The sequence below is a fragment of the Bubalus bubalis genome, chromosome 11, assembly GCF_019923935.1.
Source record: "Bubalus bubalis isolate 160015118507 breed Murrah chromosome 11, NDDB_SH_1, whole genome shotgun sequence".
NCBI classification, from domain to species: domain Eukaryota; kingdom Metazoa; phylum Chordata; class Mammalia; order Artiodactyla; family Bovidae; genus Bubalus; species Bubalus bubalis.
In genome coordinates, this window is record NC_059167.1 from 89583159 (window position 1) to 89605343 (window position 22185).

Genomic DNA, 22185 nt, shown 5'->3' on the forward strand with positions numbered 1-22185 from the left:
TTTCCCTACCAGGGATCAAATCCAAGTCCCCTGCATTGCAAGGCGGATTCTTAACACTGAACCACCAGTGAAGTCCAATGAATGTTTCTTTCCTTATCTTTTTTTTTTTTTTAATATTTATTTATTTATTTGACTGCGCCAAGTCTTAGTTGCAGCATGTGGGATCTAGTTCCTCAACCAGGGATTGAACCCCAGGCCCTCTGCCATGTGACCATGGAGTCCTAGACACTGGACCACCAGGGAAGTCCCGAAGGGTTCCTTGATCGTGATGCGGTGTCAAAGTATTTGTCTGGGGAGAACCGAGCAGGATGGGCTGAGCAGGTCTGTTGTTCCACAGGGTCAAGCTTCTTCAGCATGTAGATAAGGTCCCCCACTCATTGAGGTAATACTGGAGAAACCCGACCACACTGAAGCCAGAGTTCCCAATTCCATGTGCAGCTGTCTCTAACTGATGGCCTCATGTGTTTTCAACACTATTCACTTTTAAAAACAACAAACAATTCTAAAAGTTTTAATGACATGGCCTGTGTGAAAGCTGTATATTTTTTTACATGTCTGGTGCAATTGCTAAGGAAAATGTATTTCTAGTATTTCTCCCACGTGAAATAGGACAGTCAGACATTAATATGTCAGTGCCCTACCACTGTGGTAGTTACATTCACATGGTGCATGCTCACTGGCTCAGTGGTGTTCTACCCTTTGCCACCGTATAGGCTGTAGCCAGCCAGGGTCCTCTGTCCATGGGATTTTCCAGGCAAGAATAGGGGAGTGGGTTGTTATTTCCTCCTCCAAGGGATCCTGTGGTAGGCAGCTTCCTTACCACTGAGCCACCTGAGAATTCATATTGAAGGATTTCTGTTAGTAAATCTGAAGAATCGGTAGTTTCTTAGAAAATTCTGTTTGCCTCTATCCTTAATATTCCATCCAAAAACCTGAGATCTATTTCCAAAGTCTAAAGTGCAGAGAGCATAAGCAACACGAAAGCTTCTCGGAGGAATTCAGGAAGGCGGATGCGGTGCGGAGGGCAGTAGTGCGATGGGCTGGACCTGGGAAAGGTTGGGTAGACATGGGTGGGCGGGACCTGGGGGAGGTGGGTCTGGTAGGCACCGCCCAGGGTGTGCCCAGATTTGGCGCCGAACGCCAAGGAATCTTCTCGCGAGAGTTCGAGAGAAACGCGGTTTTTCTGCCGCGCGGAACTCTGCGCTGTTGGCGGCAGCGGCCGGAGCGAGGTGAGATCGGGCCGAGGGGCGAGTGAAATTACGGAGGGGAGAGACGGTCCAGGTAGTCAGGCGGGGGAGCGGGCATCTGGGCAGTCGCAAGGAGGGAGAGAGGAAGCAGGCGGACATGACTTAGACGGACGTGGGCTGATTTAGGACTGCAGGGAAGGGAGGCCTGACCGGCCACGACCTGTGCAGAGAGGAGGTCGGTGGGAATCAGAGCTGCCGCTTTTACTTCGTTTACGTTCGGGTCTGCCACTCACTAAACCAAACCTTTTAGTGGAAGGGAACGTGTGTCAGATATATCTTTTACATCTCTGGCTTCTGTATCGCGATTTCTAAACTCAGGAGTCGCCCTGTGAATGTTGAATGAATACGGTTGAAAGAGAGGATAGACAAGGAAGCACGGAAGAGGGGAGATTGGAGAAGAGGGATAGGATGGGAAGTTTTGTGGTTTTAAGCCTGGGTAGCAAAGAAGATCATGGGGTGAGTTTGGTAGGATTTCTGGCAAGGTCTTCTGTTTTGATAACTTAAAAGTTGGACGTTGGACACCTAAGACTGTGGGAATGAATTTATATATTAAATTTCTTTGTTACCTTCACTCCTCTGCGATTCTGAGGCCTAGAGGAGGAAGTCCTCTAGGTCGCTCTGTGCGACCCCATAGACGGCAGCCCACCAGGCTCCCCCGTCCCTGGGATTCTCCAGTCAAGAACACTGGAGTGGGTTGTCATTTCCTTCTCCAATTATACTTACTATAGTTTGTGCCTTGTTACCTCATTCATAGCTCCATTTTGGCTTCAAAGATGTGAACCACATTTCTTTCCAGGAGGCTTAAGCAGAATGGGGCTAAGTATACTTTTTGATGATATGAAACTAGATTATTTTAGGTTCGCCAAAAAGTTTTTTTTGTTGTTGTTGTATAATGGCTCTAATAGCACTTAGTTGTCTTTAACTTCATTGAAAACAAATTTGTTAGATGGTATTGTGACAGCTGTCATATCAGCATGCATTAAAAAAAAAAACTTATCAACATTGGTGAATTTTTGTGTAGCCATTTTAATATTGAAGATGGAAGAAAAAAGCATTTTTGGCATATTATGCTTTATTAAGAAAGGTAAAAATGCAACTGAAACTCAAAAAAAGATTTGTACATTGTATGGAGAAGGTGCTGTGACTGAGCAAAAGTGTTAAAAGTGGTTTACACAGTTTCATGCTGGAGATTTCTCGCTGGATGATGCTCCATGGTCTGGTAGACCAGTGATTAAATTGAGACATTGAGAACAATCAACGTTATACTACATGGGAGATAGCTGACATACTCAAGATATCCAAATCAAGCATTGAAAATCATTTGCACCAGCTTGGTTCTGTTCATCGCTTTGATGTTTGGGTTCCACATAAGTGGAAAAAACCTTCTTGACCTTAGTTTTGCATGCAATTCCTAACTTAAATGTAACAAAAAACTTCCATTTTTAAAACAATTTGTTATGGGTGATTAAAAATGGATACACTACAATAATGTGGAATGGAAGAGATCCTAGGGCAAGGGAAGTGAACCATGAACCACACCAAAGGCCTGTCTTCATCCCAAGAAGGTGATGTTGTGTATATGGTGGGATTGGAAGGAAGTCGTCTCTTATAAGCTCTTTCTGGAAAACCAAAGGATTGATTCCAACAAATACTGGTCCCAATTTGTTGTTCACTCACTAAGTGTTATCCTACTCTTTGCGACATGATGGCCTGCGGCACAACTGGCTTCCCTGTCCTTCAGTATCTCCCCGAGTTTGCTCAAACTTATGTCCATTAAGTCAGTGATGCCATCCAACCATCTCATCCTTTGTTGCCCCTTCTCCTCTTGCCCTCAATCTTTCCCAGCATCAGGGTCTTTTCCAATGAGTTGGCTCTTTGCATCAGATGGCCAAATTATTAGTTTCAGCATCAGTCCATCCAATGAATATTCAGGGTAAATTCCTTTAGGATTGACTGGTTTGACCTCCTTGCAGTCCAAGGGACTCTCAAGAATCTTCTCCAGCACCCCAGTTCAAAAGCATCAATTCTTCAGTGCTCAGCCTTCTTTACGGTCCAACTCTCAGGTCCGTACCTGACGGCTGGAAAAACCATAGCTTTGACTGTGCCTTGATGTACTTCTTTTCCTATTTGGAACCAATCTTTGTTCCATGTCCAGTTCTAACTGTTGCTTCCTGACCTGCATACAGATTTCTCAAGAGGCAGGTCAGGTGGTCTGGTATTCCCATCTCTTTCAGAATTTTCCAGTTTATTGTGATCCACACAATCAAAGGTTGATTTGGTTGATTTGGCATAATCAGTAAAGCAGAAATAGATGTTTTTCTGGAACTCTCTTGCTTTTTCGATGATCCAGCGGATGTTGGCAATTTGATCTCTGGTTCCTCTGCCTTTTCTAAAACCAGCTTGAACATCTGGAAGTTCATGGTTCACGTATTGCTGAAGCCTGGCTGGGAGAATTTTGAGCATTACCTTACTAGCGTGTGAGATGAGTACAATTGTGCGGTAGTTTGAGCATTCTTTGGCATTGCCTTTCTTTGGGATTGGAATGAGAACTGACCTTTTCCAGTCCTGTGGCCACTGCTGAGTTTTCCAAATTTGCTGGCATATTGAGTGCAGCGCTTTCACAGCATCATCTCTCAGGATTTGAAATAGCTCAACTGGAATTCCATCACCTCCACTAGCTTTGTTCGTAGTGATGCTTTCTAAGGCCCACTTGACTTCACATTGCAGGATGTCTGGCTCTAGGTCAGTGATCACACCTTCGTGATTATCTGGGTCGTTGAAGATCTTTTTTGTACAGTTCTTCTGTGTATTCTTGCCACCTCTTCTTGATATATCTTCTGCTTCTGTTAGGTCCATACCATTTCTATCCTTTATCGAACTCATCTTTGCATGAAATTTTCCCTTGGTATCTCTTTTTCTTGAAGAGATCTTTAGTCTTTCCCATTATGTTGTTTTCCTCTATTTCTTTGCATTGATCACCGAGGAAGGCTTTCTTATCTCTCCTTGCTATTCTTTGGAACTCTGCATTCAGATGCTTCTAGCTTTCCTTTTCTCCTTTGCTTTTCACTCCTCTTCACAGCTATTTGTAAGGCCTCCTCAGACAGCCATTTTGCTTTTTTGCATTTCTTTTCCATGGGGATGGTCTTGATCCCTGTGTCCTGTACAATGTCATGAACCTCTGTCCATAGTTCATCAGGCACTCTGTCTATCAGATCTACTCCCTTAAATCTATTTCTCACTTCCACTGTATAATCATAAGGGATTTGATTTAGGTCATACCTGAATGGTCTAGTGGTTTTCCCTACTTTCTTCAATTTAAGTCTGAATTTGGCAATAAGGAGTTCATGATCTGAGCCACAGTCAGCTCCCGGTCTTATTTTTGCTGACTGTATAGAGCTTCTCCATCTTTAGCTGCAAAGAATATAATCAGTCTGATTTCAGTGTTGACTATCTGGTGATGTCCATGTGTAGAGTCTTCTCTTGTGTTGGTGGAAGAGGGTGTTTGGTATGACCAGTACGTTATCTTGGCAAAACTCTATTAGTCTTTGCTCTGCTTCATTCCGTACTCCAAGGCCAATTTGCCTGTTACTCCAGGTGTTTCTTGACTTCCTACTTTTGCATTCCAGTCCCCTATAATGAAAAGGACATCTTTTTGGGTGTTAGTCTAAAAGGTCTTGTGGATCTTCATAGAACTGTTCAGCTTGAGCTTCTTCATCGTACTGGTTTGGGGCATAGGCTTGGATTACCATGATATTGAATGGTTTGCCTTGGAAACGACCAGATCATTCTGTCGTTTTTGAGATTGCATCCAAGTACTGCATTTCGGACTCTGGTTGACCGTGATGGCTACTCCATTTCTTCTAAGGGATTCCTGCCCGCAGTAGTAGATATAATGGTCATCTGAGTTAAATTCACCCATTCCAGTCCATTTTAGTTCGCTGATTCCTAGAATGTTGATGTTCACTCTTGCCATCTCCTGTTTGACCACTTCAATTTGCCTTGATTCATGGACTTGACATTCCAGGTTCCTATGCAATATTGCTCTTTACAGCATCGGACCTTCCTTCTATCACCAGTCACATCCACAACTGGCTATTGTTTTTGTTTTGGCTCCCTCCCTTCATTCTTTTTGGAGTTATTTCTCCACTGATCTCCAGTAGCATATTGGGCACCTACTGATCTGGGGAGATCCTCTTTCAGTAGCCTATCATTTTGCCTTTTCATACTGTTCGTGGGATTCTCAAGGCAAGAATACGGAAGTGGTTTGCCATTCCCTTCTCCAGTGGACCACATTCTGTCACATTCCAAAGGTTAGTTAAGCTGTAATACGAAGAATGGAGTGAAAAAGCAAAATGGATAGGAGTAATGGAATAATCCAATATATGTTAGGAAGTAGTTGTGGAAATAGAAATGGCAGACTCAAGGAATAAATTGAAAGTAAATGGACAGGGTAAGTAGGGTAGGGGAATGAAGTATTAAGGGTGACTTGCAGGTTTCTGAGTTGTATAGCTGGATTGGGGTCATTTACTGAATGGGGAAAATTTTGAAGATTGGTTTTATACATGGTAAGTTGTAGATGCCTTTGAAAAATTTTAGAGCTGTAGAATGAGAAGTAGGGATTTAGAGCTCAGATTTGATGCTTGTGTAGAAATAAAAAATTAGTGAGTCATCTATAAATTAGAGTCATGTGCATAACTGAGTGAAGTGGGCCGAGGATGAAATATTGGAAACTTATTAACCAGGTTAGAGGAACATGAATCTGCAGAAGTTTAGGAGGCATGTCCAGGAAGGGAGGAAAACCAGGTGAGTACTGTGTTTCAGAAGTCAACAAAAATCTTTTCCAGCAAAAGGAACTGATCAAAAGTGTCAGATGTTTCTGAGAGGTCAAGTGAGATGGTATGAAAAGCATTCTTTCAAGTTACCAATCAAGACATTATTTCCATTTCAAAGGAAACTTTACTAGAAAGCCAATATGTAAACAGTATTTTTATTTTTTCCTTTTTTGGCCCCACTGCACAGCTTATGGGATCTTAGTTCCCAGAGCAGAGATTGAACCCAGGCCTCGGGCAGAGCACAGAACCCTAACCACTGGACCACCCGGGAATTCCCAGTAATAATTTTTAAAACCTCTGGTTGGAGTGGAGGTGAGATTCTTGTACCCTGCCTGTTTCACCCCATTTGGACCACAGTTTGAAATCCGCTGAAAAGTTGAAATCATTTTATAATGGGGAAACTCAACAGTTAAGGTAAAATGTTTTGCTCAAACCCATATTGTTATTTAGTGGTAGGCTGTCCATTAGAACTCAGTTCTTCGAGTTTCTAACTTAGGTTCTTTTTTCTGTAATTGTTACATTCTCCACTTTGTTTCACGATGTGTGAGTTTGAAATATGGTTTAACTGACTGACAAACATGCATTTTGCTGCAAGGGGAACTTAACTGTGTAATAGAAAAACTGCTTGGATGAATAAACATTTTACTTTTTTTTTTCCTTAGAAGAAAAGATGCTAGAACCACAGGAGAATATCTTGACTGACCTACCAGATTATGAGCATATAGAAGATGAAACTTTTCCTCCGTTCCCACCTCCAGCCTCTCCAGGGAGAGAAGATGGTGAAGGCGCTGAACCTGAAGAAGGTCCATGACACCAGAGTGGTGTCCATGTCCAGCTATCCCTCTGTCAGCTTTCAAAATGACACATTTAAAAATGAGGCTTAAATAAGTAATATTAAATCTTGGTATATTTCACCAGAGTCAGGGAGAGGAGCGCCTGTTCCTGTACCTCCGAAGAGAACAGTTAAAAGGAATATACCCAAGCTGAATGCTGAGAGGTACATTTACTGTTTCCTTAAAGATTTCTACTTTTCTTTCCATCATCGTTTACCTCTTATGTTACAAGCTTTCGGTTGGGATGATTTTGGGATCAGATATTTCTAAAGGCATTTTTTTCAATTTAACAGATAACATTTTTTTCTTATGGTCTTGTTTTGGCCTTGATGGCTTTAGAAAACTTGAAATTTAAAAATACTTCTATTCACAGATTAATTTCAGAGAGAGGGCTCCCAGCATTAAGGCATGTGTTTGAGAAGGCAAAATTCAAAGGTAAAGGTCATGAGGTAAGAAATGTCTGATTTGTATTTTAGACCTTTGTTTCTTAAAGTATTGGTGAGACTGTGTGCCATTCTCATGCTCTCAGGAATCTTAGAATGTTTCACAGATGCTGTCATTCAGCATCATATCTCTTCAGAAACTGTGATATGTGGAAAGGACATTCAAGACATTTAGGAACTGTCAATCTCTGCACAAGTGAACATTTAAAAATTTCCTTTGCATCATGTAGATATAATTTTTTTGCAGATGATGTCTTAGTAGAGCTTTGTAATAATTTATGAAGGATTTTCAAATATGTTCTTAAATTATCAACCTCTGGGGTAGGTGTTGGTCCCATTATATAGTAAAGGAAACTGTGGTTTAGTTTTAAGCTTCCACTGCCAGTGGTTAAGAGCAGACCCTTGACTTTGGTTTCATGGACCAGCTAGAGGAACATTAATACAACATGAGCATGATTTTGGTGTGGTGTTCAGGAGAGTTGGAAAGAGGGAAGTGAACAGAGGCAGATAGTAATTCAGAGGCTATTTCACTCCCAGGGCAACGAAGTGAAATAGCCTAGATAGGATATTAATAATAGCAAGGGGATGAACAACATATAATACTTGGAGGTGATTGGGAGGTACAAAAGTAAAAATTAATCCCCAAATTTTAAACCTAGGAAGCTGAAAAACCTGATTTTCTTAGTTTCGGTGGACAATAAGGAAGAATATAAGCCTGTGTTCTATTTTGCCACAAAACTAAACCTAAGTCAAGATATTTTAAAACCATGCCCAGCTCAGTTAATTGATTGCTCTTATTGAAATTTTCAGGTAGTAATGATAAACTGGTGCTTTGAATTTGGGACATCTTCATCATTTTCATAAGTTCTTAAGATAAATAAACTTATATGAAGAATAAATATTTTGTATTCCTTCACTGGGTGCAGGTGGGCTCTGAGTTTGTCTAGTCTTCTATACTTTGCCTTTGAAAATTCTTATTATTTTCTCACAAAGTTGCATCACTGATGCCTTTTTTCCAGGTATGATTTGGGACTTTACACTGTATTTAGGTATGTCTCTTCTCTGTCCCTTGGGTCTAACATGACATTGTGAGGTGGCTGGTCAACAACTGGAAGACGGTGGTTGAGCCTTTAAAAGAACTTTTATCTTTATCAGAATGAGAACAACAAGACATTATGTTCTCAGTATTACATATTGAGTTATTGGTAGAGTTTACGGTTTTAACCATGAGCTTCTTGTGGTTCAAATACCACCAAGATCAAATACCACCATCACAATAATAGTGGACATTTGTGGGCTTGCTTTGTGTCAGGCACTTTACTTGTATTACTTAATCCTCCTAACAACCCTATGAGGTGTGTATAATCTCATTTTATTCATGAAGAAAAATTACATAGGTAAAGTGATTTGTTTAAAGTCACACAGCTATTAAGTGGTAGAATTTAGATTTGAATCTATGCAGTCTGATCCAGAGCTTTTAACCACTCTCCTATTTTAAAGTTCTGTAAGAAAAAAAAATTTTGTTTTTAGTAAAATCAGGAATTTTGGACTTTTTTCATTTATTACTGTGGTTTATTAAATTTTGTTTTTCATTAAAATTTTTTTTTAGTGTTAAATTGAAATTTCAAATGTAGAGAGGTACTGTGGTCTGAGAATGTTTGCACTTTTCTTGCTGGTCTTCAGTACTTTGCCCTTGGAATTTCCAAGTATATTTTCGCAGAGCTGATTCTCAGTGCTTTCTTCTCCATATATGATTGTTAGGGGCCTGTCAGTCTGTATAGTTATTTCTAAAAGATAAGCTTGTCATTTTATTAAATTTACTTTCAAGTATTGCTTTATAGTCCTGAAAAGACACATGTGATTATCTTTTAACTTTTATTAAGTTTTCATACTAGGTTTCTTCTTTCCTCTGATTTTTAAAGCCTACTGCAGGTTTTAAACCTACTGCAATCCTCTAAGCCCTTAATACATACTTTTCTTCTTAAACTTTTTTCTAAAAGTTTATTAACCTTATAGAAGGACACCAGTGACTTTGGTACTACTGTTCAATTCTGAAATCTGCTGACAAGGTCACTTGTGAGAATGAATCTTCTATTTAGCATTTTTATTTTTATGTGCTAGGCTGAGGACTTGAAGACACTAATCAGACACATGGAGCACTGGGCACATAGGCTATTCCCTAAACTGCAATTTGAAGATTTTATTGATAGAGTTGAATATCTGGGAAATAAAAAGGAAGTTCAGGTAGGTGTTGAGATTATTATGAATATTATTCACAATGCTAAATTGTATAAGGATATATTTAGTTGAGGCTAAGTAGCTCTTTGGGGTCTTCATTTTGCAGTCTTAGTAGAGAGGGGGAGAGTTAATAGTGGTTACTTGGGTGCAACTTTTTTTGAAACTAAGAATAAAATCAGTGACCACTTTCTTCCAAATCTAAGTGAAAATGTAAAAATGTCTTTTATTTTCAGACCTGTTTAAAACGAATTCGACTTGATCTCCCTATTTTACATGAAGATTTTGTTAGCAATAATGGTAAGAATATAGGTTTATCTACTTGATAGTAAGTTTGCTTTTACAAATGGATCTAATTGGGGTTGGCAGTGTTATAGGACTGAGTTCTTAGTTTATTTTGAATATATAATTACAGTATAGTAAATAGGAATGAATTAAGATGCCTTGGTACATCTAGAATACACAGTGGTATGCCATTAAGAGATGTAAAAATATCTTTACATGTTCACAAAAGAGCATGAGTTTTTGTGAACTGTTGGTCATGACCCATTGATCTTTTGTAGTGCTTCTTAATAAAAATATATGAAAAGATGCAGTGTTCATATACATGCCCATTATAAAAAAGTGGTTCTGGGAAATTAGAATAATTTGATGTTGAAATACTTCACATTTCACATAAGAGTACAGATCTTGTATATATGACGTTAATTAGACCTATGTGACTGTTCCTGGTATTGATTGCATTTGTTAGTCGTACAGTGCAACCATAGGCAGTCACATACATCAAAACATATGGTTCCTGCCGACAGGGTCTGTATAGTTATCAGATTTTCTGTGCGATGGCTCCATACATGTTTGCTTTTTGTTTTTAAAATTTTTAGTAGATGCAGTAGAAAATACAGGCTCCATATAGAATCCCCGAAAGTTATTTATAAATTGCTTTTAAAGGTGTAAAAGATGTGATTTAAATAATCCAAGGTTTAATTATTTGGTAAGGTATGGTATGAACTGTTGGCATGGGATTTGATATGTGAAAGGAATTAGTTATTAGACTCTGAATCCCACAGCATATCCTACTGGGTCAGTTAGCTTATTCATTGAACTTTTTGAGCTTCGTACTATGTGCTAATGGGCTTCCTTGGTGGCTCAGTGGTAAAGAATCTGCCTGCCAATGCAGGAGACATGGGTTGGGAACATCCTCTGGAGAAGGAAATGGCAATCCACACCACTATTCTTGCCTGGGAAATCCCATGGGCAGAGGAACCTGGTGAACTGTGGTCCATGGGGTCACAAAAGAGCTGGATACAGTGACTAAATAACAACAACACTGTACTATACACACACACACCCTAGGAAAGGAAAGGAGAGTAAATGTAAATTCATATTTCAAATGGTTGTCTTGGTGATATGAATTTTTTCCCCCACTTGTCAGATCTGATGAGTTGTCTTTTTTTTTTTAAACTGCATAATGTGAATGATACAAAGAGAAGTTGAAGTGTCAGCTTTGCCATCTTCTTAGTTCTTGCTTATACTTCTGTTATCTTCTATCTCAAGATGTTCTGTTATTTTGCAAAAATCTTTTAAAGTTACCACTTGTGCATTTTGTTAGGGTTGTTTTGGTTAAAATAGATAGTATGTCAGTTTGCTTAACTGGGTCATCAGAATATCAGCTATATGTCATAATATGCTGAATTTAAAAAATGAGGACTCAATTCCACCCTGCCTTGAAGGTAGCTTAGGATAAGTGATAGGTTGTCACCGCCAGTTCTTCTTCTAAATGTAAGTTAGAAGAAGAAATATAAATTTTCCTTAATTCTTAAATGAAGTATAAAGGGAAAATTTAGTATTTACTTTTCATACCCCTGTGAATCATTTTAGGAACATCCTACTTTGAGATAACTGGTGTACAGGGTTTTAAGAATTTATTAAGACTAATAATGTAGAGAGCACTGAATTAAAAAAAAAATTAGCTTGGAAATATGTCCACAGATCTCTAAATTTCTTTTTCCTTTTTCACTTTGTGTCTCAGTTTTACCCTATATAAAAATAGCCTATATAAAATAATTACTGTGTATCATCCAAACAATGTAGCAAGCTAGTAAAATGTTTTTAATGTAAAACAAGGATATGCGTTGGATTCTTTAAGTTCTTTTATTAGCAACTATGAACTTTTGCTCTCTGTTAATGCATATTTTTAAACTAGTATCCTGTTTGACTTAAAATAACTCTTTAAATATTCCTTCTACTTGTTTGAGTCAAGCATGTCAATCATCTGACATTCTTATACCTCACAAATTGTTTCTTCATGTCTGGTACCTTGTTGCTTTAAACTGGTTTTCAGTCAATAGCTGCAGAAAATCTTTTTCTAACTGGTTTAACACTATAGACACACTTTTTCTTTTCTACTGCAGATGAAGTAGAGGAAAGTAATGGCCATGATGTAACTGCTACCGAATTAGATCCCTTTCTGACAAATTCATACGGAAGTGTAGAGTTTGCTTCTGAGTCAAGTAGAAGCCTAACAGAAGAAGAACAACAAAGAATTGAGAGAAATAAACAACTGGCCTTGGAAAGAAGACAGGCAAAGCTACTGAGTAACAGTCAGTCCCTAGGAAATGGTAAATTTTATGCTGCATTTTATGTGCTACCATTAATATATCAAGGGCACGTTAGAAGTTTTAACTTCTTTACTATTCCTTCAAATAAAATACCTCGAAGAATAGAAAAATATGGTAAGTAAGTAAGTAAAGTCACTCAGTCGTGTCCGACTCTTTGCGACCCCATGGACTGTAGCCCACCAGGCTTCTCTGTCCATGGGATTCTCTAGCCAAGAATACTGGAGTGGGTTGCCATTTCCTTCTCCAAGAAAAATATGGTACAGTATATTAAATTTATGTATATTCAAGAGAGAGAGTGAGCGAGAGACCTAGTTGGAATCCACAAAGAATACAAGTTCAAGATAGTTTTCTGGGTAGCTGAGCATCTGTTAAAAAATTATTCTAATAATCATTTAAAATGGATTCTGGATTTTTCAAAAACGGAATCTTCCCTGACTCCTTAAAGCATGCGACATATAATTTTATCTTAATGATCATAATTAAAACATTAATTGCTTTGTTATTTCCTAAGCATATAAAACACTCTGCAGCACTGGGGACTTAGGGCCATTTGTGTGGCATGAATCGGCCCCAGATGCCTTTACCGCGTTGCGCCACTCCCGCCGTGAGCTGTCATATTGCTTTCTTGTTGACTCCCTCACCTCTTTTAAAACTGCCTTAAAATTTGCCGATTTAAAACAGACTGTGGGTTTGGAAATTGGACAATCAAATTTGGAAAGCTGTATTTAAAAAATAATGGCAAATTGCTTTTGAATGAAGCACACATAATCACATTCATCTTTGTCAGTTTCCAATCCAGTTTTTCCTTTTGAAGTGGGAAAATAAGAATTATTTTCTTATTATAGTGAAGATACCATGTTATAAAACAAGTTTCACGCAAAATAATGAAATTCTCAAGTGAAAATTATTCTGTGGTATTATCAGTTTTTTTTCCAGTTAGAATGAATTTAATTTTTAACCTAACAAATGGATGTTTTATACTACTTTGTGAAAAATTACATGAAGATAGAACTGTTGGTGGCAGTTCTTCCTTGCTGTCATTATCAAAGTTTACTTGGCGATAAGTATTTTAAGGCCCATCTTCTATTTATAATATATGACTTTAAAATTTTCTGAGTAGAAATGAGTATCTTAAATATTTTTTTACTATAGATCACTTATATATCTCATAAGGACATTTGACTTTAAAAAACCTATCTAGTAATTGTGGTTTTTGAATGAGAACAGTTGCATTTGGCTATGATTCAGAAGTTTGAGTTCGACTTGAATTTTTAATGGATTTTATAATAATACATGTATAGAAATGGCTTTATTTGGAAGAAAGAGATCATAATTAACATTAAAGTGATCATAGATTTCATTTTTGTTGATCTAGACTTGTGAAGAAGTTTGTACTAGGTAAGATCGGATCCGGTGCTTGTAATGAGTAATAGTGGTTTCTCTTGCAGACTTGTCAGTGAACACACCCAGCACACAGACCTCTGAGGCGGGTAGTGCAGGTGAGGAGCAAAAGGAGGAAGAAGCAAATGGATTTAACAGAGACCTTCTCGACAGTCCACGTAATGCTGGTGCTGCCAGTACTGTAAACGAAGAGGAGGAGTTTAAAGTCAAGGAAATGCAACTGGACCAGTCCTTTCACAATGTACAGTAGTAACTTAAGGCTTCGTCTAGAAATGTTCCTCAAGTTGGATAGGCCTCAAGTGAGAACATCTATTAACTTGCTGTCTTCCAAATTTGAGGTGACGGTGCAGTGCATTTTGTTTGCTTTGAGTGAAAATCTTTATATAGTGAAACTTTTAGATTCCTGTTTAAAATCTGGCATTATTTTAATTATGTTTATGTGCTCAATTGCTCGGTTGTGTCTGACTGTGACCCCCATGGATTGTAGCCCGCCAGGTTCTTCTGTCCATAGGATTTTCCAGGCAGGAATCACTGGATTGGGTTTGCCATTTCCTCCTCCGGGGGATCTCGACCCAGGGACCAAGCCTAAGTCTCCAGTGTCTCCTGTATTGCAGGCGGATTCTTCAGTGCTAAGCCACTGGGGAGGCCTTATTTATAATTGTTTCTTATTAACTTTCATTGTATATTTTTCTCCTTAGTGTTTATTTGTATTTAAGTATGACCTTGTAAAAACAATTGGTAGTTAATAAGTAGCTTTTGCTGCTTGTGTTCCATTGAATGCCCTGTTTTTACTAAATTGGGTGGTGTTTTAAGATGTAAATATGTATGATAAATACTAGTGTTGTTTTTTTTTAAATAAAAATCTCATGAACTATCCCTACAGGCTTTATAAAAGTTTCTTACTGCTCTTTAGTGCTACACTATATACTTACGGTAAAATGTTTACAGTTGTTATATATGTGTTTACATGTCTTTTGAGAAGTCACTTTAATACTTCCAAGGGTCAGTGAAAAGCTGATGTATTGCCTGGCCTGCATAGGTCCTAGGGAAATTCATATGCTCCTTGGTACCTTTTGTTGTTCAATCACTAAGTTGTATCCCACTCTTTGTGACCCCATGGACTGTGGCACACCAGGCTCCTCTGTCCATGGGGTTCTCCAGGCAATACTGGAGTGGCTTACCATTTCCTTCTCCAGAGGATCTTCTCAGACTAGGGATCAAACCCATATCTTCTGTATTGGCAGGCAGATTCTTTACCACTGAACCATCAGGGAAGGTTGGTACCTTACTGACTAGTTAGTTGGAGAGAAATTTGCAAAGTATCATGGGCACCTCGGGAGGATTCACAGGAGAGCTTGCATTGGTGGAGATGCCAAGGATTGGGAAGAACATGTACAATAATATAGAAATGAAAATCTAGGAAATAAGAGATTTGGGAATGGTGGATATGAGGCTGAAGTGTTAGAAGCATGTGGTGGGAAGACCTAATTGGAGTCTTTCCAGCCTCAGTTTATCAACTTGGTGGAGGGGTAATTACAGACAGTACTATGTTGAGAATCAAGTTTAAATGTTTGTCTGGTTCTTAGGAGATTTCCACGGGGGAGAGGGTAAGGCAAAGCTAATCTTTACGAACTAGGACATGGGAAAGTTGCTTTTTGGGACAGGGTGTAGACTGGCAAAGTGATGGTGCTAAGTAATAAGTCTCCAGCAAGAGCAAGGCCTGGGCAGCCCATCTGAGGAGTACTCAGCTCAATGAGAGGATGGAAGGGAGGTGTGAGAGAACAGACCTTACCCTGTGCATCCCATCCCAACCCCTAGGCCCCAATCCCAACTGGTGCTGGGGACAGCAGGGGAGACTGAGTCAAATACGAAGTCGAGAGTTTTAAAGTGGACACATGGACAGGACTGAGTCTTACTATCTGAATTCAGGAGACTGAAAAGTTAATCTGGCAGATGTCAGAGGGACCTGTGACCCAAATGGCCCAGTGTAGAAATTACTGGAAAATTAATGCAATGAAAGAACTGATTTGAGACAAGCTGGCCAAAAGTCAGTTCTAGGTTTATTAACAAGACTGGCAACCTGTTTTGCAGAGCCAGGATTCAGTGATCCAGTATCTGAAAAACCACTTTCCATACTGACCTAATTGCACTTAAATGCAACTTAGTGATAAAACATTTCACAAATATGTGAAATATCTACCCAATCTCCTCCCCCACCATCCAAATCAGGGATTGGTGGCACTCAATGGCACAGAAACTTTTATCTTGATGTTAAAGGTAAAACACTCACGGAAGACAAAGTTCTCTTTTAATGAAGTCAGAAGAGTTCATATGCCGTAACTGTTGGAAACGTCCAGGAGAGCTAGGTCTCTTATTTCCTCTAGAAGTGTGTACAGGCTTCTTCCCTTCGTTTGGCAGTATTTTTGATAATCTTCAGTGATGTTTACTGCGACTTCTTGAGCAAGCTGAGCCTCCTCCACGGATCTAGTTACTTTTTTCACTAAATCGCTCTTTAGCAAGAGGGAACTCTGCTGCAAAAGTTCTGTATCTGGTGTCATGTGTGGTTTATTGCTTATTATTTCAAGCCGTATTGTATCAGAATGGCAACGTGAGGTCTGTACGGATATTCTCACCTATCATAGAGGAGAAAATGCATATTACTAAGTCACATTCTTTGCTGGTTGCATTGAAAGGAATGCTTAATGTAAATACAGACTTACTGTTACATGGTCAAACAAATGGAATGTAACCGATTCCCCTCCTGTTGTGGTAGAGGTGATCTTGTTTTGAAAGCGTTGAAGGGATCCTGGTTTCCATTCAGAATGGCCATCTGGGCCACATGAGACCACTAAACCATCTTTATTTCTTAAATAAGCAGCACCTTTAATCCCAAACCTGAAGTATTGTTAGAATAAAAATTCAGAGATAGTATATTCTTAGTGTGCAGATCTTGTATACTTATCTGGAATGCTAGTTTTTCTTACAGCTTAAAAACAACAAAAAACTTCCCAAAACAAGAAAAAGAACTTTACATCTGATTAACCTCCAAATATCTACTTCACTGAGCAGACGAAAACAAAATGTTTTGCTAAAGAAAAAAGTAAAACTATCCGACGACTTATACAGGAGTGAGTGAATGCGTTAGTCGCTCAGTTGTGTCCAACTTTTTGTGACCCCCATGGACTGTAGCCTGCCAGGCTCCTCTGTTCATGGAATTTTCCAGGCAAGAATACTGGATTGGGTTGCCATTCCCTTCTCCAGGGGATCTTCCCGACTCAGAAATTGAACCCAGCCAGGTCTCCTGCATTGCAGGCAGATTCTTTACCATCTGAGCTACCAGGGATCTCTTTTTTTTAATACTTATATAATGAATTATATATTACATTATGTACATATGGTAACTTCAATACAGTTGCTAAAGTAAGTGCTTTAAAGAATGATATCTAATGTACTGACTATACAGTCCATGGAATTCTCCAGGCCAGAATACTGGAGTGGGTAGCCTTTCCCTTCGCCAGGGGATCTTCCCAATGCAGGGATCAAACCCACCGTTTCTATAGTGTGTCTATATTGAGGTTAACTATGACTTCATAACAACTTTTGTGTTAGAAATAACATACCTTGGTATAAACACAAGCACACCATTTGTCCTAATTGAATAAATGACCCCATCAGATATGCAACGCTCCTCAGTTTCTGGGTCTTTGTCTTTAAAATACATGCATTGGAAGAGCTCAGTAGACTGCTTCTGAGAATGCTGTGCTGCCTGTAAGAAGAAGCACAACCCCCAAACATGATGATGGGCCTCTTGACACCCCAGAAGAAACATGTGATTCATATTCCCAAAGAAACAAATGTCTTTTAAAAAGGCTAGGTTCTAGAAAACCATTAATACACATATTCTCTATTATTAATTAAATCAATTTTGTAGGACCCTTTATCAATCCCTCAAAAATGTTTTAGAAAATTAACTCTTTAAAGAGAACTGCTGCTAAGTCACTTCAGTTGTGTTCTACTCTGTGTGACCCCATAGACGGCAGCCCACCAGGCTCTCCCATCCCTGGGATTCTCCAGGCAAGAACACTGCAGTGGGTTGCCATTTCCTTCTCCGATGCATGAAAGTGAAAAGTAAAAGTGAAGTCGCTCAGTTGTGTCCGACCCTCAGCAATTCCATGGATTGCAGCCTACCAGGCTCCTCCATCCATGGGATTTTCCAGGCAGGAGTACTACTTGTTTGTTATTTAAAAGCTGTTTATAGTTCAGTCAAGAAGAGGAAAAGTACCCAGGTCTATGTCTTACCTGTATTTTTCAGGTCTGTCCTACCAAAATCCCACTGATGGAAGTACAAATTAGAACTATATTCTGGAGGGCAATTTAGTAATAGGTATGAAAGTTTTAATTATGCCTGATTTGTGTTGATGTATGGCAGATTTATTTATCTGATTTATTTCACTATAACTTGTAAAGCAATTATCTTCCAATTAAAAACAAAAGCTGAAAGTTTTGTGTACCCCTTTTGATTCAGTAATTCATTATTGCCAGGAATTTATCCAGGCAAAATGTGAGAAGTCTGTAAAAATGTATACACAAGGATGGTTGTAAACTAGATTGCCAGAACACTGCTGCCTAGCCAAACTTTGTGAAATGACGGCAACATTCTGTAACTGTGTTGTCACTTGTAGCCACTAGAGACACGTGTCTATTAAGCATGTGAAATGTGGCTAGTGCAACTGAGGAGCTGAATTTTTCATTTAAACATGAGTAGTGGCTACAAGATTGTTTAGTATCAAACTAGCATTCTAACTGGATACAGATAATATTAAACATTTAGGCAGTTTCCAATCTGATGTTTAGCCAAATGGTCTAATTCTATCTAAGTTGTATAACATGGTCAATAGCAACAATATGAAATAAAATACAAAGTAGTTTCTGAAATAATGATGTAACTATATTGATATGGTGTGCTATCAATAACATGTTAAGTGAAAAAAGGCCTACTTCAAACAGCAGGTATGGCTGGATATTTTTATAAATAAAAAGCATTGTCTAGAATTGTTATTATCTTTGGGTAGTGAGATGAGAGACAGTCTTTCACATTTCTACATTTTGCGGGGAAAGAATCTGACTTGTTGAATCTCATAAATCCACATTAAGTATTTCAGAACATTTGTAAATGTATTGCGAGCTACTCAACAAACTTTATGATTTTTCATCTTTCTCATTGATTGGAATAATTCTAGAGTTTAACTTGCTGGAATATACGGTACTTCATTCCACTACACAATAAAGTTGATATTCTGTTAGCAAAAGAGATGATGGGTAAGAGAATTAAAAATCCCTCTTACTCGGTTTCTGTTGTTGATATGTCTGCATAACTCCTCAAGATCTTTGTTGCTGAATAAATTTTCCTTAATTTCCATTTTCTTATCTTTTGAAATGGCTGCCATTAGTAATCGATGTACTATAATATCTGAGTATCTTCTTATTGGAGAGGTAAAGTGAGTATATTTATCTAATGCAAGACCTTAAAAAATAAACCAAAAAATCAAAATAAACAACAACAACAAAAAACCTTTTTAAACAGTTTGCTCAAGGCTTCGGCCACAAGAGAAGAAAACTGTAATCATTCACCATAGTGACGGAACTCCTCCTCGGCACATGATCCGGTGGAAAAATACACAGCGTTAGACATGGCCTGTGTAGCCATTGATCGAAGTAACTTGTTGACGATGGGATCGTTGGGGTCATTTGCATTATCCAGAGAATCAGCCAGTGCTTTATTGGACCTGACAAAAAATGGAAAAATTCTTATTTGGTCCCCAGCAATAATTTACAAGTCAACACTCGAGGGGAACCCTTTACTCACCAACTGAATACACTCATCTGCCCATAGTTAAATTTATTTGGGACACATTTCAGAGAAGCAACTTTTTTTCAACTACAGAAATCTAACTTGCTTTTGAGATTTAAACAAAGAAAATTTCAGAATTCAAATAACATTGTTTTCTGTTTTTGCCACACTGCACGGCTTACAGGATCTTAGTTCCCCAACCAGAAATGGAACCCGGGCCACCACAGCCAAAGCGCCAAGTCCTAACCACTGGCTCACCAGGGAATTCCCTCCACTACCTTTCTTAAGTAGTGAAGAATAATGTGCTGAACCTATGAGGTGAAGTTAACGCTCAGCACACAGTGGGTGGCCAGGTACCTTTCGAGTTAAATTCCTAACACCCTTAACCTTAAACATCCTGTATAGGTCAATAAATGAAATTTTTCTTTTTTTAAATCAAGAATTATTGAGCCAAGGACTCCCCTGGGTGGTCCAGTGGTTAAAACTACATCATGCTTCAATTCCTGGTTGGGGAACTAAAATCCCCCAAGCCATGCGGGGCAGCCAAAAAGAAAAAAGGAAGCCTCTTTACCTACATTATAGTAAATGAAGAAAAGCTAAGAAGTTTTCTCTTTTTGGTCAAAGATCTGGCTGTCACATTTTATAACCACTGTAAAATACGTAAGTGTACAGTAACCCCTTCCATTTTCCTGCCCCTTCAAAAGAGAAATTACCGTGTATCTATGAAGAAGCCCTTTGCTTTAGCACACTCTCGGAGTTCGGAGAAAAACTCCTGGTGTGGAGGAGGGTGTCGGCGCAGCAAGGCTTGATGAGGGAAGCTCTCCCAGATCTTCTTGGCTACCCAGTGGTTGGCCAGGATCATGCATTCAGCCACGGTCTCGTGGACTTCCAGGGGCTGCTTGGGGATAAGGTCATGAATGTTCTTTTTCTCATCGAGCTGGATACGAACCTCCACTCCTTCCAGCTCCAGGGCACCGCAGCTGTCTCGCTTGGCTCGGATGTGGCGGGCTATGTCAGTTAGCTTTCTGATTGCCCACACTAACTCCTCCAGCTTGGCTTGTCGGCTCTTCTCATCCAGGTCCTTGAATTCCGGAATATCCTTCACAACGCTGAAGTTTCCGTCCAGCAAGTCTTGGGCTGCTTCATAAAACAGTTTGTATGCCGATCGAATAATGGTTCTGCCATACCATACTTTCTTAATTTCATAGGAGGTCTTATCTAATTCCCACATCACGCTTACAGCATACCTGCAAAACCAGTCACATTCATCATTGTTAATTCTACCATTTTTTGAAATGAACAGAACTAGAGCCTAAATGTAACGAAATAAATGACATTGCTATGGGTTTCCAGTCTGATGTTTCAGTCCAACACTCTGCTGCTAAGGTGAAAGATATTTAAAATTAAAATGAGGTTAGACAAGGTTCTGTGGATCTCTGAGCAAATCTGAAATGAGTTCACACGAACTGTTCCAAGCCCAACTTGATGGTTCTCCATGTTCCTTAGAACAGCACAGCACTGATAGAGTTAAGTCTACTGGGCTCTCTAGCAAAGAGGAGTCAAGCCTTTTGAATGCTACTAGGAAACACTGAACTAGGATATCAGTCTTGATGGCAGGTTCATGAGCAAAAAGTTCACTTAGTAAAGAACGACTTTAGCACCATCACTCTAACATCTGCAACTGACATCAAAAACAGAGCTAATTTCTTAACGTGTGAAGAGCTCTTACATACCAACTACTACTAGATCAAGAAAGCAAAAGGGAAAGGGGCAAAAACCATGAAAGAGTTCATAGAACAGGATACACAAACGGCTTAGACATACCAAACAATGACTGTACGCATAGAAGGAAAAATGCAAATCAAAAGCACTTTTAAGATACCATGTTCATTTATCAAATTGGCCAAGATAAAAAAACACAATATATTGTGTTGGCAAGGCTGTGGGGAAACTAGCACTCTCATACAGTGACGGAGAATGTAACTGGTATAACCTCTATGGAAGGCGATTTGCTTTTTAAACACAAATGCATATACCCTTTGACACAGAAATTCCACTTCTAGGACTTTATCTTCCAGAGATGCTGTACTTTTAAAAATGTGAAATGAGCTATATTCCAAGTAATTCAGTACAGTTTTGTTTATAATAGCAAAAGCTTGGAAGCAATCCAAATTTCCATAGATACAGAACTGTTATTAATATGGAATGATCTCCAAGATACATTGTTAAGTTAAAAAAGAAGCAAGGTCTGAAGAGTATATATATGGTTACCATTTGTACGACAAAGAAAGACCACATGTCCAAATATGTGCATTAGTGTGTGAAATAACAGAAAACTTATGTTGGTCTTTGTCCCTATCTCCTGACACAGGGCTCCTGACACCCTTGTAATTTCCTGGGAGATAGGCATGTCTTGTTCTAATGAGGTGGGCTCCTGGAGGAGGCTGGTCACTAGAAAGACCAAGCCATGATTAGAAGCTTTCAATCCTGCCCCTCATTCTCTCGAGGAGAAGGGCTGAAAATGGAGTTACTAATGGATCACGCCAATGTGATCAAGCTTCCATAAAATCCCCAGTGAGAGAGGTTTGGAGAGCTTCTGGGTTGGTGAACACACGGAGGTGCTGGGAGAGTGGCACCCCGGGCCTAGAAGCTCCGTGTTCCTTCCACATACCTTGTCCTACACAACTCTTTCATCTGGATGTTCACCTGTATCCCTTATCATATA

The 22185-nt window shown here is 39.1% G+C and overlaps 2 protein-coding genes and 1 non-coding gene across 7 annotated transcripts in view; 2 read left to right on the plus strand and 1 right to left on the minus strand.

Moving 5' to 3' along the window:
- Positions 1-1088: 1088 nt before the first annotated feature.
- TIPIN (TIMELESS interacting protein) lies at positions 1089-14062 on the plus strand. Of its 3 annotated transcripts, none has more exons than XM_006050215.4 (8): positions 1089-1229; positions 6742-6882; positions 6998-7076; positions 7286-7361; positions 9477-9599; positions 9827-9890; positions 12002-12208; positions 13657-14062. In XM_006050215.4, the coding sequence occupies exons 2-8, from the start codon at positions 6750-6752 to the stop codon at positions 13857-13859; spliced, it is 885 nt and encodes a 294-aa protein (XP_006050277.3). In that variant the 5' UTR covers positions 1089-1229; positions 6742-6749; the 3' UTR covers positions 13860-14062. The 3 variants fall into 3 exon arrangements, with proteins under 3 accessions (XP_006050277.3, XP_025152068.2, XP_025152069.2); XM_025296283.3 differs by lacking the exon at positions 1089-1229 and adding an exon at positions 5428-6493; XM_025296284.3 differs by lacking the exon at positions 1089-1229 and adding an exon at positions 5428-6391.
- On the plus strand, positions 10309-10444 carry LOC112577878. Its single transcript, XR_003102080.1, has one exon. It is a non-coding gene; the product is annotated as a small Cajal body-specific RNA 14 (non-coding RNA).
- A 1585-nt stretch (positions 14063-15647) lies between the features above and the next one.
- Positions 15648-22185, minus strand: part of DIS3L (DIS3 like exosome 3'-5' exoribonuclease) — a 32745-nt gene continuing 26207 nt past the window's right edge. For all 3 annotated transcript variants that reach the window (XM_006050214.4, XM_044925401.2, XM_044925402.2), the window contains 6 exons: positions 20174-20707; positions 19241-19395; positions 18955-19133; positions 17230-17375; positions 16330-16504; positions 15648-16242 (listed from right to left, as the gene is read on the minus strand). In XM_006050214.4, the coding sequence (XP_006050276.4) occupies positions 15937-16242; positions 16330-16504; positions 17230-17375; positions 18955-19133; positions 19241-19395; positions 20174-20707 (1495 nt within the window). In that variant the 3' untranslated portion in view covers positions 15648-15936. The remainder of the gene's footprint in view (positions 16243-16329; positions 16505-17229; positions 17376-18954; positions 19134-19240; positions 19396-20173; positions 20708-22185) is intronic.